The sequence below is a fragment of the Sturnus vulgaris genome, chromosome 3 (assembly GCF_052056855.1).
Source record: "Sturnus vulgaris isolate bStuVul1 chromosome 3, bStuVul1.hap1, whole genome shotgun sequence".
Classification (NCBI taxonomy): domain Eukaryota; kingdom Metazoa; phylum Chordata; class Aves; order Passeriformes; family Sturnidae; genus Sturnus; species Sturnus vulgaris.
Genome location: NC_142245.1, coordinates 29,109,164 through 29,125,528, shown reverse-complemented (window position 1 = coordinate 29,125,528; position 16,365 = coordinate 29,109,164). Strand labels below are relative to the sequence as shown.

The 16,365-nt window shown below is 36.8% G+C and overlaps 1 protein-coding gene across 2 annotated transcripts in view; it reads right to left on the bottom strand.

The window, feature by feature from the left end:
* Positions 1–16,365, bottom strand: part of RBKS (ribokinase) — a 71,744-nt gene that overhangs the window by 49,644 nt on the left and 5,735 nt on the right. For both annotated transcript variants that reach the window (XM_088162820.1, XM_014877267.2), the window contains exon 2: positions 1,630–1,762. In XM_088162820.1, coding sequence (XP_088018946.1) covers positions 1,630–1,762 — 133 coding nt within the window. The remainder of the gene's footprint in view (positions 1–1,629; positions 1,763–16,365) is intronic.

The following is a 16,365-nucleotide window of genomic DNA, read 5'->3' as shown; positions in this document are numbered from 1 at the left end:
TTCTTAGTTTATTAAGCAAGAAATTTTATATCTCATTAACCTATGCAGATGTAAGACTGTTTATAAGTCTACCATAAGATGAAGTAGTATTTTGTGAGGCTATAAAGTGCAGTTTTTAAAAACTAAATATCAATTTTCAAAATTTAAAAAACAAAACAAAACAAAACCAGAAAATGCTAACATTTTCTCATTTTCTCCAACAAATACACAACAGAAAGAAAGAGAAAACGAGTGAGACAGACAGACAGAAGGATGGAAAGAAAGAAAGATGGAAAGACAGACAGACAGAAGGAAAGACTAGGTTTTACTGAAATAACAGAAATATGTCTTTGAAAAGTACTTAAAATTATAATAGCTACTAAATTTTATTATGAATGTGTATGTTTCCATTGCACTGAGCAAAGGCTAGACCATTTAAAAAATAAAGCAAAATTCACACTTGCAATGGAAAAAAACCCTTTAACATTTAGCAGGAAATGTTAGAAGGGAATTCATTGCCAGTTCATCTTGTACTTGAATCTGATCGTTCTTGAATGCAAAGATGATCAAATATACACAATATGACAGAAGTGCAAACATTGCCAAAAAAACCCCAAATAAACAACAAACCCACACTATAGAACAACTAGTGATAATAACTCACAGAAATGCTCTCAGGTGTAATTTAAATTTATAGCTGACATTGTTTAGTCTAAATATTGAATTGAAAGAACAGTGAGGAAGGCTTCCTTGAGATGTTTCCAGTACTTCTCAAAAAATCCTTGACAGACAATGATCCAACAAATTTAGCATCCTCCCCAGCTATGGCAAGAAAACAAAGTACGTCCAGTCAATTTGAAGTTTCATCTACAGTTAACACAGGATGGACAATAAAGACTACAGAGAGAAAAAATTTGATCTTAACCGTAGTAATGATCACTCAAAACTTATAATGTTTAATGACAAAAATCAAAGAAAAGCATTGTAAGAATATAGCATCTGCCAAGTTGAATCAGCCCAATGGTCTGTGAGCAAGTCCTTAGAACTGCAGTATATCAGATGTTTCAGAAAAGTAGGCAAAAATATCCTATAGCACACAAAAGGGCTCGAATTTGGATATGATCACCTTATCTTAACCTCAAGTAATAATGATTCAACACTCAAAGCATTAATACATTCCTTCTCAAATCTGTCACTGGCTTGTCAGTGTCTGATTTTTAATCATCTACAAAGTAAATTTCAGAGCGACCATAGCTTCCAGCACCTGAGTGCTATCAATGAAGTGCTGATCGCTGTAACAGTGGGGAACATAAAGAGGAAGGCCTAATCAAGATTTTTCAAATTTTGAACATGTCTAACTCTTCCCAATTCTCTTTTCCATGGTATATCAACCTAAGTTTTGCAATCTTTCTCTACATGTAATTTCTGTCAGATATGCAGCCAACTAGTCTTTGGTTCTGGCAATGTTCTTAAAACAGCCTCCTCCATGCTTAAATTTATAGCTGAAATAAGAAAAAGAAAAGAGAATTAAAGAGAGATTTTGAAAAGTTAAAAATATACCAAAAGCTTTTTGGTAAGTGACCAAAAGGTTTAGTGGAATTTGCATGAACATTCAGTTCAGCTGTAATTGAAGATCAAGTCAGTGCTTACCTTGCAGATCAGCGAGGTCTTGGCCCCAAGTCGAGCAGACTGGACACACTGATTGGCTCCTTTCCCACCAAAACCAACAAAAAACTTATGTCCAAGGATAGTTTCTCCAGCTTTTGGCAACCGTGTAGTAAGGCTATTCCAATTTAAAGCAATATTTATATACATTAGAGACTGAAGATAACAAGCATCTTCAAAGTAAGAGTTACATTGTTATAATCCTAAATGGCTCACCACTCAGCCAATAAGACTGAAAAATACTCGAAAGACCTTTTAGGGTTCTACTCCACACCCCACTAGTTTAAGTTTATTCCTTATATACCACCCAGAAAATCTTCTTGTCCCCTCAAGAGAGGGACTGCATTTCTTTTGTTCATGTTTCCTGTTTCTACAGAACTTGTACCTGACCCCTGACTGGGATTCCCCAGTGCTAACTCAATATAGATAAACCATACATCTATAAGTTTCACTGTTAATTGGGTTTTTTTACTGTAACATTAGGCTCAAGTTTACATATAGTTCACTTAATTTCATTACATCTTCTTAAACTACCCTAAAGTAATTTTTCATCTGTTGGTGTTCACATCTCTAAGAATTGTAATCATTACCAAAACCTGCCTCTCCTCTGCTGTCATGCAGGCACACTGTACATATTTAACATTTTTAAGTTTTTCTCTTACAAATAAAGCTTTACAACTTCTCAGCATTTTGTTTTTTCCTTGAATGCAGTCCAATTACATTTACATCCTTCTGCGGATGGGTGCCCAGAACCAGATGCACTAATACAAGCCGAAAACCATCAGGAGTGTATTCTGGTTTCATTTCCATTTTGGAAAAAAACAAAACAAAACTGCAGCTTTTTTAACCCTACCAGATGCTTTGCTATCTCAAATAAAAGTTGAAAGGAATAAAAGACACCACTGAGACTGTAGGGTAGAATTTCTCAGAATGAAACATTACCTGACTTTTGTCATTTCTATTAAAACACATAACCTAAAGATGCGTTTCCAACACTCAGATAACCAAAATTTCTGCCTTCTCAAGCCATGCATTCCAGGTACAAGGCCAAAAATGTAATTTTAAAATGTCTTATGCTAAAACAAGTTCACAATACGTGGAAAGGGAAGGCATTCTATGATGTACCAACAATTTGCTCAGTTAATAATAGTTACCTCAGGCATTTTCCAGAAGTGTGCAGAACAGAAAGGGAGCATGGGGAATGGGAGTCTTAAAGAACGCGAGGAATCCATCTTAATGATGAAGAGATTAACTTCAGCTCTGATTATCAATTTATAACATCATTTTACCAATAAACATCACAGCAGCTTCTAAATTCAAAAACTGAGTTCTGGGCTCCTAAGGACAAGAGAGCCGTGGAGCCTCTGGAGCGGGTCCAGCCGAGGGTAGCAAAGGTGATTAAGGGACTGGAGCATCTCATGTGTGAGGAAAGGCTGAGGGAGCTGGGCCTGATCAGCCTTGAGAAGAGATGGCAGAGAGGGAACCTCATCAAAGTCTATCATTATCTAAAGGGAGGTGCCAAGAGGATGGAGCCAGGCTCTGCTCAGTGGTGTTGAGCAATAGGGTGGGAGGCAATGGCCAGAAAGCTCCACCTGAACACGAGGAAGAACTTCTTTACTGTGTGGGTGACTGAGCCCAGAAAGTCTCCCTTACTGGAGATATTCAAGAACTGCTTGGATGCAATGTGACATGTGCTCTAGGATGACCCTGCTTGAGCAGGGAGCTTGGAACAGATAATCCACTGTGGTCCCTTCTAACTTCAACTATTCTGTGACTCTGAAAATTCCCAGCCTTCTAATTCGGACCGTGACTCTGAAAATTGCCAGCCTTCCGATTCAGAATAAAGGGTTACATATTAGGAAAAATTATTCGCTGTGGGGGTGGTGAGACACTGGAGTAAGTTGCCCAGGGAGGTTGTGGATGCTCCAGCCCTGGCAGTATTCAAGGCCAGGTTGGATAAGGCCTAGGTCTAATGGGAAGTGTCCCTGCCCATGGCAGAAGAGGTTGTGACTGGATGATCTTTAAAGTTCCTTTCAGCCCTGAATGTTCTATGATTCTATGCTTCTGCACTAGGCAATCACTACAGATTGTTTTTTGAAAGGATATGAAGAATATGTGTATATTACTTTCTGAGCTTATGCTGCACCTTCTGGGGCATATGGGTGTTTGCAGAATCTTACAGAACTAATGACAGAGCACAGTCTAATTTACTGAAAATTCTCAGGAAAAAGCAAACATTTTTTTCTCCCTCTAATTTTCAGTTTCTTCAGTCTAAAGGTTTAGGATCATTAGAAACTCAAGAAAACCTAAAATGAAACTAGCAAAGTCAAACAGGTCCCAAACTCCCAGAAATTAAGATTTTGGCTTTGTTGCTACAGGTCTGTGCTTCATCAGTAGTTATAGTTTCCAGAGACATGCAGGTAGGGATGCAGCCTCACTAACAGACACTCACTAACACTGCAAGCCAGATTTTAGTGTGAGGATAGCATACATAGTCACCAGATTTCTTTTGTGTGGGTGGCCACAGATAAACCCCAGAAGAGTCACACATACACACATACAGCTCATAGCACTCATTTCCAGAGATTCAGAGCCAGGAACATTTTGTTGCGAAATGTTTAAACCATTTTCAATAAAAATACAAGAGATTTTTTAAAAATACACTTATTACCTTATATATATATATATATATCTGGAAAGGATTGCTAAGCTCCTTATACAGCTAAGTTAAAACCGTTTGCCCACAGCAGCATCCAGGAAATTGTTTCCAACAGTGAGCAACTGTATGCTCTCAGGGAGAAAGGTGCAACAATAAAGAGTATAGATAAATAGTAATACAAAAGCAATATTCCTTAATGGTAACATCTGTAATTTATCACTATTTTCACCACTGGAAGCCAAAGTAGAGAGGGTTGTGGACCAGAGAATGAAGGCCACAAAACTCAGCTGAGGAAGCTCCTCTTCAGCTACTGCCAGGGTATTACACATACACATCTAAAATTAGGTGCCATTCAGTAAGGAAGGATGTTTCAATCAGCCTTGGTAATAAGAACAAATAGCAACTCTTGTATAGTTCCTTTCATCCACACATCTCACTATACCTTAAAAAGCAGAACATCATTATTCCTGTTATGCTGGTATGGAACTTAGTCAAGGCATTTTGCTTTTCATGCCTTGGGTCAGTCAAGAAGCCAGGGGCAAAATCAAAGAGAGATCAGCTTAATCCACCAGCTCACGCTGTTTTCTCATCTAAATTCTACAGTATGAAAATGGCATCAATTCTCAGTTCATTTATCTTCCTTAGGCTGCTTTTTTCAAAATATTATAGCTTATTCTAAATAGAATTTGCTTCTACAAAAAGTCAATATATTTTTAGGCAAACATTTTCGTGATTCCAGCACACATCTCCTAATAGCACTGCTCAGAGCTCATATTCAAGTGTGTTCAATCATAAATATTGTTATTTTAATAGTGGCCAGACTATGACTTGATTCCTCTCTCTTTTATGTTGGCATCAACATGCAACTCCAGTGGAAGCACCATAATTTCACCGGTGAAAAAACAGACTTGGTGAGATGAGAATTTCGGTCTCAGTATTTCAAGTAGATTGGCATAACAATTGCCTGTGGGAATCAAACAGCTTGTGGAAGACAGAGAAATTACCTTTTTTATTGTTTTGATGGAAAGGTACAAGACAAAGGGCAAAGGATCATGTGCAAGAGTGATTTATAATTAGTCAATTTTTAAAATAAGCTAAAACAGACCAAGCAAGAACATGCAGCAACTTCCTGCAGCTCTCTACAAACAAAGCCTTCACCACATTTCATTTTAAGAATGATAACAAATCATTCCAGACCAATTCTGCACTCCAGAAGCCCATTCTTATTTTCCATGCAAAACAAACTCAGAGTCCTGATGCAGTTTTAACTTTCACTGAAATCAATATTCCCGAAACGTTTTTTTTTTGTTAATATAATGGTATTCTCTCATCATTTAATTCTGCAACTATACTAACTTTTGATTCACATCAGACAATTTTAATGAGCATTTCAAGCTTCTGTTATGAGCAGGCAGTGATGACTAATCTGTATGATTAAGAAACCCTATAAATTCTTGGCTTATTCATGGTGTCACAAAAATACCCAAAATAGCCTAAAAGTGATGAAACAGCTAATGTTACTCCAAAACTAGGCTAAATAAGTTAATTAGAAAATATGTCACACGGGCTTTCAGAATTGTTACATAAAATGTTTTGCAAAGCCGTTTACAACTTTTGACGTAATTTGAAAACACTGACCTGAAAAACCCACTATAAGTTACTATTCAACAGACTCCTCCTTGCTTACATGACAGATTCTGCTCACCTTTGAGAAGATAAATGGTGCAAAGGATACTGAGCTCTTACATCTTACAAACAATCAGAAACTCAACTTGAAAACTCCCAATACATTCTAAGTAAAATAAAATTACTGTATGTTTTGCAAGTTGTGCATGGTACGACTGAATCATATTTATAGAGGAAAGTTCAGACTGAAACATCTTGAATTACTTTGGACATTACAAGCAAGGAATATAATCACTCACAATTTCAACTGAGTTTTTACAAAACAATATTTAAATGTAAAGCACACAGGAATGCTGCCCACATTTGTTTGTGACAAATTAAGAATCTTACATACACTTGTGTTTCAGAGGTTTGGGAAGAATAAAGGCACACACATAAGAATTCTACCACTGCACTAACTTCAATCCTCTCTTCCAGTGTGTGCCAGGAGCTTCCTTAGAGGCTAGAGCTGATTAGCATCTGTATTTTAAGACAGACAGAAGATTGATATTAAAACCAGAACAGAACCCTTTACTACAGCATTGAAGCACTGAATCAAAGGTGAAAGCACAATGTACTGTCATTAACACACCTTTCCTGATATTCTGGGTTTTCTCAAAAAGTTCCCCTCTAAGAAGTGACTAGATCACATACAGAGATAAGAAGTGTGAAAAAGGGGAAAGGGAGAAATGTGTACTAAGCAGAATTTGCATAAATTAATCCTGAAATTAATCATGGTTTGCTTCTGATTTTTCACACCTAACCACTGTTTGTTCATTGTTTTCAACACATGAAAACTAAAAAGATGTATTATTAGTGTTGGCTTACACTGATGTGAAGCCATGCCCTCTTCTCAGCAGCATTTCCCCACTATTTCTCTAGTGCTGCTTTTATTGTTTACAGAGCTTCCTAATTCAAAACATTTTTGTTCAAAAAGTTATTTTCATTTGAATCAGTGAATTCATCCAACTCATTATCCAGCAGCCAAGGTGGGCCTGTGAAGGGAGGAGCAGGAGAGCCTCTGCTGGCAGCAGGACAGCCAGACTGCCCTGAGCCAAAGCTGGAACTTGCACTTGATACTACTTTGTGTTGAAAACACTTAATGCTCTGTTGCTAAGGTTTGCTTAAGCAGTACAGTATACTTAGCTCTTTAGACACATTGAAAAGCAGAGAGTATCCATACGTTCCAGAGAATGACATGCATGAGATAGGAAAATGAAAAAGCACATGAATATTTTTCTCTAAAAAGCCCCAACAATATTCTCATCAGGTAATTCAGAGGGGAAGAGAATTTCTACATTAGATTAAATATCACCAAAAATGCCTAAAATGACTGCCATTTAAATAGTATCAAAAGAAACATTCAGATTTTTTTTAATTCCTGAAGAAAGGTGAAGATGATCAGGGTAGGAAAATAGCAGCAGAAATACTTCATTTAAAACTGACTTAATATAAAGTAATATAATATAAGCTCTAGAATTTAGCTTTGATTCTGTTCTCTTTGAATCACTGAACAAAACTTGCTTTCTCCACTCCTGGGAATTCCCTAGAATGGGGAAAATCCCAGTGAGATTAGAGTAGGTGTAACTAGCCACTGTCTAGTATATACAATTTATTGGCCTTTCATGATTCTCACAACTGAACAAATACAAAGGAGAGAATAGTTCTTGCCTCTAATATAATACAACATTGTGGTGAAAAAGTCTCAGACCTCTTTTGGATCTGGCTTAACATTTTGGTTTAGCCTTGGTCTATTTTGTCTAGCTTCATTTTGAAGATTTGAACATGTGCTGTGGGAAAGTATCCATAACACAGAGACAAAAAGACCACACTCTTTTCAAGATCTGATGTTCTTGACTCATTTATGTTTTCACCCCTTTTAATCATCCACTAAAATATCTTATTGGGAGGTAGAAAACTTCCAAGATTTCAAAAGAGATTACCTCAGGAATTTAGTTAACTATACTTTGGTTTAAACATGGGGCAATCTGGTTCTAGGTTTGTAGATTTCCTTCAGAACTTTAATGACTGGAAAAAACCTAAAAATCATAGAAAATCTCTTTTTTCCCTTCTATGTTCCAGAACAAGACAAGGTTTGCTTTCAAAAAAACCCCAAAACTTTTCAACAACTCAAACGCTTGCCTATTGCTTGGATGTTTGATGGTCTGGGTTCTCTCTGTAGCCCACAGTGATGAACACTCTAGAAGCACTACCCAAAGTGGTATCAGGCACAATAATTGACACTTACAGAGGAGTCCCTCTGCAGCACAGAGAGATGCAAAAGCTTACACCATCATCCATTCAGAGGGGTTTTTAAAAATCTGTTTGATTTTACATCAAAAAACATTTATCACCACAACACAAACAAGTGAATGATAAATTGGTGCAAAGCAGCAGGAATCTTTTCAGTTTTTCCATCAGGGAAAATATGTATTTTATGAAACAGAAATATATATAAACAACATATAAATATACAAACTGTTTATAGAGGCACATTAATAGATATATAGATATATATAAATAGACAAACTGGTTTGTAGATCTCATCACTGAGTGGGTAAACAGCTGAACAACTGTAGAAAATCTCCAGCAAGGGAGAAAATTAAATGAATGGTTGTGACTACACGTAGGAGGGCCACAAGAGTTATATCTTCTTATATGTATAACCACAGCTTCAATTGAAAAAGACTAAAACTTGTAACACATAGGATGAGAACAGCTGTCCACAGCACTTCAAGAACTTCAATGAATAATTTGTTGACCCTTTGCACAGAATCAGATTTTACCCTTCTAGACATTAGAAGATGAAACAAATAGAAAGGCATCCAGATGAATGCCCTGAAGCATTTATAGTAGTACACTGTAGTGTATTTCAGTGAAATTATGGTATTACCAAGACATCTAATTCCTAAATTATGTTACGAATATGAAAACTTTAACACAAAGAAATTGTTTTTTTGACTAATTACCAAAAAGCTTTCTCATGAACAACAAACCTGTAACATTTCCTCACATCACTAGCAGTTAAATCTGGGGAAAAGGTTGAGCTCATCAAACAACATTGATGAGTTCATAATTTGTGGAATATTTAATTCTGAAGATGAAGCTCTAAAGAGATTCAAAAACTCTAATAAATCTATCTTCAGATATTTAAGTCTCAGCAAACATTCCATCATTCTTACCAAACATCTGTTTTGTATTTAAGAAAGATTGTGGAAATTTTCAGAAATGCTACTCTCTAGCTTTATTTGCCTCCCACGTTGTTCTTCATTGATGTCTCTCGATTACATTATTTTTGGAATGGCAGTTACATAATTATTTTCAATGCAATCTGACAGTAATGTTAGAATAGACTGTCTCTGAAACAAGCTGTGCTCACCCAGAACTGAAGCAGGCTGCCTACAGTTCCTGTGCTGAACAGAACATTATATCATGATGAAATACCAGTGCTAAAGCAGGAAAAAAAATACAAAACAAAACAACCTTTGCAACCCAAGCAAAGAGTGATTTTTACATGCCCAAGGACAGATTAAGATAAACAAGACATGTGAACATTAATCTTTTCTATACCTCTTAAAAAAAGGATTTATCAGACAACAGTGAAGGAAATGGAAATAATATGGTTGGTTGGACAGGCCACAGGGTCCTTGTTCTTGTCATCATGATTTTCTATATACTGCTAAATCAACAAAGTAATCTGTACTTCTGCTTTACTATCATACAGAAAACAGGGCACCTACCATACAAAATCTTGCTGTCAGTCTTTTTCAGGTAAAAAATAAAAAGAACCCCCACACACCGTTAAGTATTGTCATTTTGGAAACAAGCATATTGTGTTTTATAAACTATAATATTAGGAGCAACAACATTGATGTGTTTTCACTACAGAGTCATCAAGACAAAGTACAGTGTGGTCCAAGTACTTAAAATTTTCAATAAGACGTTGTACTAAAATCTTATAGCCAGGACAGTAATTTTGACAAATAGGATATTTTTTATCAAGTTTCTAAGTGCAGTGCTTCCTGCTGAATCCATACGAGTCACGAATGAAAAGTATAACCAAAATAAGACATTGTTTACATACATTTATTCAATGTGTCATACATAATGAAAGCAATAAATATTTTTAAATATATGCATATTTATTATATGGAATAGATTAGACTAGAATCTATTAGATTATAGAATAGAATAGAATAGAATAGAATAGAATAGAATAGAATAGAATAGAATAGAATAGAATAGAATAGTTGGAAGGAACCTACAACCATCATCAAGTTTAACTGCCCAGACACTTCAGGATAAATTTTTGGTCAAGTTTTTACTTTGAAACTATCTTACTGTTGATTCAATGATTTTTAAAAAGTGTTCTCTGAAGTTCCATCTAATTATAAAAGCATCAACTAAAATGTGAGATTACAGTAACATCAAGGCTTGTGGGGCAAAGATGAGAATGTGCAGGATCTGGGGGGAGTGTGAATGGGTTTCACTGGCCAAGGTTAACTCTGCTGTGGCAGATAGGAATCCCCTCTAAGCAAGTCCCTTTACCTTTTTCACAATTTAAGCTCTCTTGAGAGAGGTAGATCCCAAAATATAAGAAAGAAAAGCAGAATTCTGTATAACCCTGGCTTCTGATACCTACCAATAGACAACTCCTGTGTCTACATTTAAGCACAGAATTTAGTGAGCAATAGGGAATAAAAACTGAAGAAAAATCTGCACATTTTTGCTGCCTCTATATGGAGTAATACAAATTCCACCAAAACCACCAACTACTTTTTTCAAACAGGTAATTTTTCACTTGGTCCTTTCTGGGAAAAAGAAAAATGAAAATTAATTTTTAAAATGATTGAACAATGCTAACAGGATATTCCCAATGAATAATGCTAACAGGATCAGACAATTAGAAGAAGGAATGAATATTCAATCTCACTGCGGCTGAGAACATAAAAAAAGCCAGTCTTCCCACATGAGTACTGAACCTGATCTGCTTATCCTTTATTTTCAGCTCTGACCAATGTTTTTTTCTTTCTGCTGTTTAGACTATCAAAGTTTATGCATTTTGTGTAAACAGGGAGCTGAAAGAACACCGGAAATATAGCAAGTGATGGATGGAATAAATGAACGAAAGGGAATTATGATTCTTTGGACGTAAAAATTATTTTTGAAAGATGAAAGACAGGGAAATAGCAATACAGAAGAGAAGTGCAATGTAAGAACATGATGTATAAGGACAAGAAGAGGTGAAAGCAAATTAGGGGAAATTTCATGGTTCAACAGTGACATGCTATTGATGTCGCACATGAGAAAAAGGAGGAGAAAAGGACTAAATTCAGAAATGGAAAGAAGAAAGAATGAAATACAGAAGAGAGCATACTGATATATTTGGGAACATTACCACCTTCTTATTTTATAATTAGTTGTCACAAAGATCAACGTGTTCTACAAAGCTGCACCTACTTTGGAAATATACTAGTGAAAAGTAATTTTGTATTTTCTTCAGGCTCCGAGTATATGATACAAGGATCCTCAAGGGAACCTGGATGTCAGCATCAAATAACTTACTGCAGCTTGATATAGGAGCGAACAACTGGAGCCATATAAAACAAGCAAACAAAACCTTACTGGTAAGCTCCTATGGAAAGAACAGCTCAGACAGCTCCTAGAGGCAACATAATATATATGCATGCCCAGAGTGTTTTTACACAAAATTGTTACCATCGACTCTGTATGATTTTTATTGCAGCTTTTGATTTGTGCCAGCAGCTCTTTACTGTCAGGAGTACTAAAATTCACTCGAAGATATTTATGTCTAGAAATGCATCTAGGAAAATAGTTATTTCCATTAACAGTGCAGCTAGCAAGTAATTCATTAACAAGACAGAATGGAATATTAATCATACCATTCTGTGCCTCACAAAGGGGGAGAAAATACAATGTTCTCGGTGTTGGCTGTTAAAATCTAGTACCTAACACCTGCCTATTGTGGTGAATGTTTTCAAAGGAGTTCCTTTAGACAACTTCCCATTTGACTTTGTGAATCTTGCATGTCAGACACCTCCAGACTGAAAAGACGTTTTATTTTAAATGCTCAAAACAGTTTCCAGGAATAGTAGGACAATAAACAAACCATTAAAAATCTGTGGAAGTTATATGGAAAAAGTATTTATTTGGGCTAGAAATTATAGATACTTTCATAACACAACACAATATTCAATGTGTATCATGGGATATAGCAGAAGCCCAAGGAATACCCTGAAGTACTGACACTGCTAGTGTCCAGTGTACTGCTCCTTTGCATGCTATTTACTTGGAACTGCACAGCTACTAACAACCCTACAAACAGCAAAAGGCAATAGTTGTGCTCTCTGCAAAGGGGGATTTTATAATGTGAAGCAATGGCCGTATGTTACTGAGATAAAATGACATATTTTTGTAGCACAAATTAACACAAACTTCTTACCATGATATTGGACAATTGGTAAATCAGCTTTCTTCCCAACATACTCTTCCCTGATCACAACGATTTTACTTCCTGACTTTTCACTTTCTTCCAACAGAAGTATCAACTCTGGGTTTTCAACAGACAGATAAAGCCTCAGAAGAAATGCAGAATGATGGGAGAGATGCATGCTCAGGAGGTTGCTGTAAAATCACCTCACAGTATCATCAGTAAATAAGAGCCAGGTCCGTTATGGCATTAGTGAATTTAGTCTCCAAAAAATACATACAATAATTTGTCTAGCCTTTTATTCCAGCCTGGTTCTATTTCAGTGAATGACAATGGAAAAAGGAATTTCTTTCTGCTATAGTCATTCATATGGTACGAATTTCATGAAGAACCCTTTCACATCTTAGACTATCTGTGTAACTGGACACATGCAAGTTTATAGGCACCTAGGGCACACCATTTGGACATTTTTTTCCAAATAGTCATAGCCAGATGGTTGAAAGAGATATTTTATGAGAGTTTAGTTGTGTTGGGTGGGAAAATAGGCTGAAATGTACAGAGATATAGTGTGTTTCTGAAATTAAACTACATTACCAAAAAATTACTATTAATTTTGTCTCATGTTACAATGATGTCCTTTCTCTACAAACATTCCTCTAAAGTCTTTTCCCTTTCTTTTCACACTCTTTTTGAGGAAAGTCTACTTCCTTGGCTTAAAAATTCTTAAGTATTTGAAGGGATGAAATAATGATGTTTTGAGTCCACCACTCTCATCTTGCAGCATTAACAACTGTTCTAATACTGGACTCTACATTTTAAATGGATGCATTTTCTTTTGCCTTTATGGTGTTGAAACTGGCCTCTGCTGTCACTAGCCCATGAGAAAGCATGTACACTCACGGAAGGTTCAACAAAGAGATTCAGCTACTGATAGCTGGCAAATAGAGCACCCACTAAAAAGATTAAAAGACTGATGATCACGTTGTTTTACTTTTGTGGGTAGTATCTAATAGCTTACTGACCTCCAAAGTTGAAAAATGACATTCTAGTGAGAGCAGAAAATTGTGAATCTTTAAGTAGCTCCGAATAACAAAACTATAAGGAATGCCACTGGGTTTCAGACAAGTGTTCTTGGCCAGGCAAGAGAACACAAGATGGAGTAGCTGATTTTCTTCTCTCATTAGGAAAATATACCCCAAAAACATATCACCTGCTAGGATCAAAATGTTTCTAGATTCATTTACTCCATTACCCAAGTGAACTCTCTAGAGGATTAAGCAATAGTTTTCCAGCCTCACATGTACTAAAACTAAAAGCTTGGTAAATACTAGTTTTATCTCACAAATCATAATTTTTAATTGCTAACACACATAGGAAAGGCATAATCCTTCACTGATGATATCATAGTCTATTGCCATGGAAATGACTGCAATATCATAAACACAGGCTTAAGATGACCTCACTTTCATAGGAAAGAGGGAAATTTCACCGGGATGTGAATGACATTGGGAATAAACACACAGACACCATACAGTGAAAAACTCTCTTACTAGCCAGTTAAACTACAGAAGATGGAGACAACAACCAGACTTGCAGCTGAACAGAAACAAGGTTCTCCTGCCCAAACACAGTTACTGCCTATGAACCTTTGAACAGAGAGCCCTCTGAACTCCAGTCAGGGTTCCCCTTTGTAAGTTCACCACACCACAGAGGAGTCAAATCCCTGCCCTGACAGGCGTACAGTTTAACCACAAGAACATGAACAAAGCATGGTTATGAGAACCCAGTGAAGGATCTCAGAGCAACGTTGTAGCTGGAATGCTTCCTAGAATGAGTAAGTATTTCAGAAGTGGGAGGAAGAGAACTCCACAGTCTCTTGAAGCACACAAAATAACATGAAGTCAGACGCAAATGCAGAAGTACGATCTCAGTGTGGCAAGTGCTAAGCATTTTGGCATCAGCTCAGGAAAATACATATATTTAACCTTCAGCTCTGAAGTACTCTAAGAGGCGTGAAACAACTCAAGGATTGGAAGCTCAAATTTGTGTGTAAGCTTTGTGTTGCCATGAGCTGGGAACGTTGAGTACTGCCGGACCCCAAGTTGAGATGAGAAAAGAAACTTGAACTGAGAAAAGGGAGTGGAGAAATGTATAAGGTGATAATGATCTCACTTAAGAAGAACCTTTTATCTTGAAGGATCTGAAAGCAATTTACAAACTTAAGCAGACCAGACACTGCAGCTGGTAGAACAGAAGCAGACAGCTGGAAACTCATTCATGGGAAGGAGGAGGTAACAGAGGACCCACTCGATGCCATATCTTCCAAAATACTGCTGCTGGGGGAAGACAGCAGGACTAGAACAGAGACTTTCCCTGAATTTTGTCATGCAGCCATGAGAGAAAACTGCAGAAAGTAAGCAGATAGGCAGAGCTGACAGAAAGAGATGCAGAAAAGCAAGGTGCCTTTGGACAAATGGGGACCTGTCACTGTTAGGACTGTAGTTTCCCTGCTTTTTATCTCAACTTCAATTCTTCAGGTAGACTATTTGCGCTTTCTGCAGTAAAACCTTTGGTTATTCCTGTAATTTTTGCCTCTTCTAATACCTTACTCCAATTCTCTTTACTTATTCCTATCCTTTTACAAAGCAAACTGCCATTCTTCCAATACTCAAATTGCAGAGTGTTTTCCCAATACACAGAGGGCAAATAGTGCTGTTGTTGGTGACTGGGATTCATGTAGTACAGGCTTGACTGTAGTACCACAGTATCCTTTAGCTCAAAAGCAGTATTAAATACATACTATTAAAACTTAACTAGATAAACGAGTCTAAAAAACAAGAGGCATATTAGTTATTGCTGAAATGGAATTGTCTCTGAAAGTAAAAGCAGTGCCTAATTACAGTACACAGTAGCATAGGACACAAAATGAAGACACCAACTGAAAGGGCAGGGACATTTCAATTAAATAGAATTCAGAAAGCAACACTTTTGTTATGCTTAACTTAAAAGACATTGTGTGATCACTTTCACATTCATATTTCCCAAGACTTTTAAAACTTCCACATTTCCATTTAGGAAGGGGAGGAAAAAACTCGTTTTCATGGATAAGAGCCAAAGACAGGGGCTGAGCAGGTGTTCTAGCACCACCAGTCCCTCTCAGAGAGGGCCCACAGCATCCTCTGTGGCACAAACAACAGTTTCTTTCAGAAGGTGCCAGCTGGGATCAATGGCGCACTGTCTCTTGCTTGGGGTTCATAACCTTAGTTGCAAATGCAGCTCTTGTAATGAGTTTTAAAAAGTCCCTGGTGGCCTTGCCCTAGTTATTTTGTGTTAATTTAAGAAGCACCCAAGCAGACATTTTCCCTCCTTTTTCCCTCTTCAATATATTGTAATTTTTTGTTAGAGGAACTTTGTTGGAAGCTTTTCAACTCTGGGGTATAACACCAAATACCTTTAACATGCTAGAATATTAAACTGTGTCTCACCCTAAAATAAACTATCACTCAGATTTTGCTGGAGAACAACAATTTATTTTCAGTTTGCAGCAGTGAAAAGCTTTTTTTGACATGAATGAGCTTGGATCAGGCCCCATATCACCAGTGTTTGGGCCAGTAGAGATACTCAAAAGCTGTATATGCACAGAAGACAATTTTCTTACTGAGTGCCATTACTGAAGATTTAATCAAGTTGATTTTTATCCCATTTTTCTTTTTGGGCCCCCAAGACACAGTTTTCTTCCTGCCACACAACAGAAGGCAAACAGGAGTTTCTCTAAACATTTAGGTTCTCTAAAATCAGAGCAGAACAACAAAATGCTGAGCCTGTACATCCTGCATTTAAAATGCACCCAAACTTTGCTAGGTCAGAGAAGAATACAAGGGCAGACAGCACGGGGTCTGAAATCAAGCCCAGATTTTTCAGTATTACATAAATGAAACAATTCACA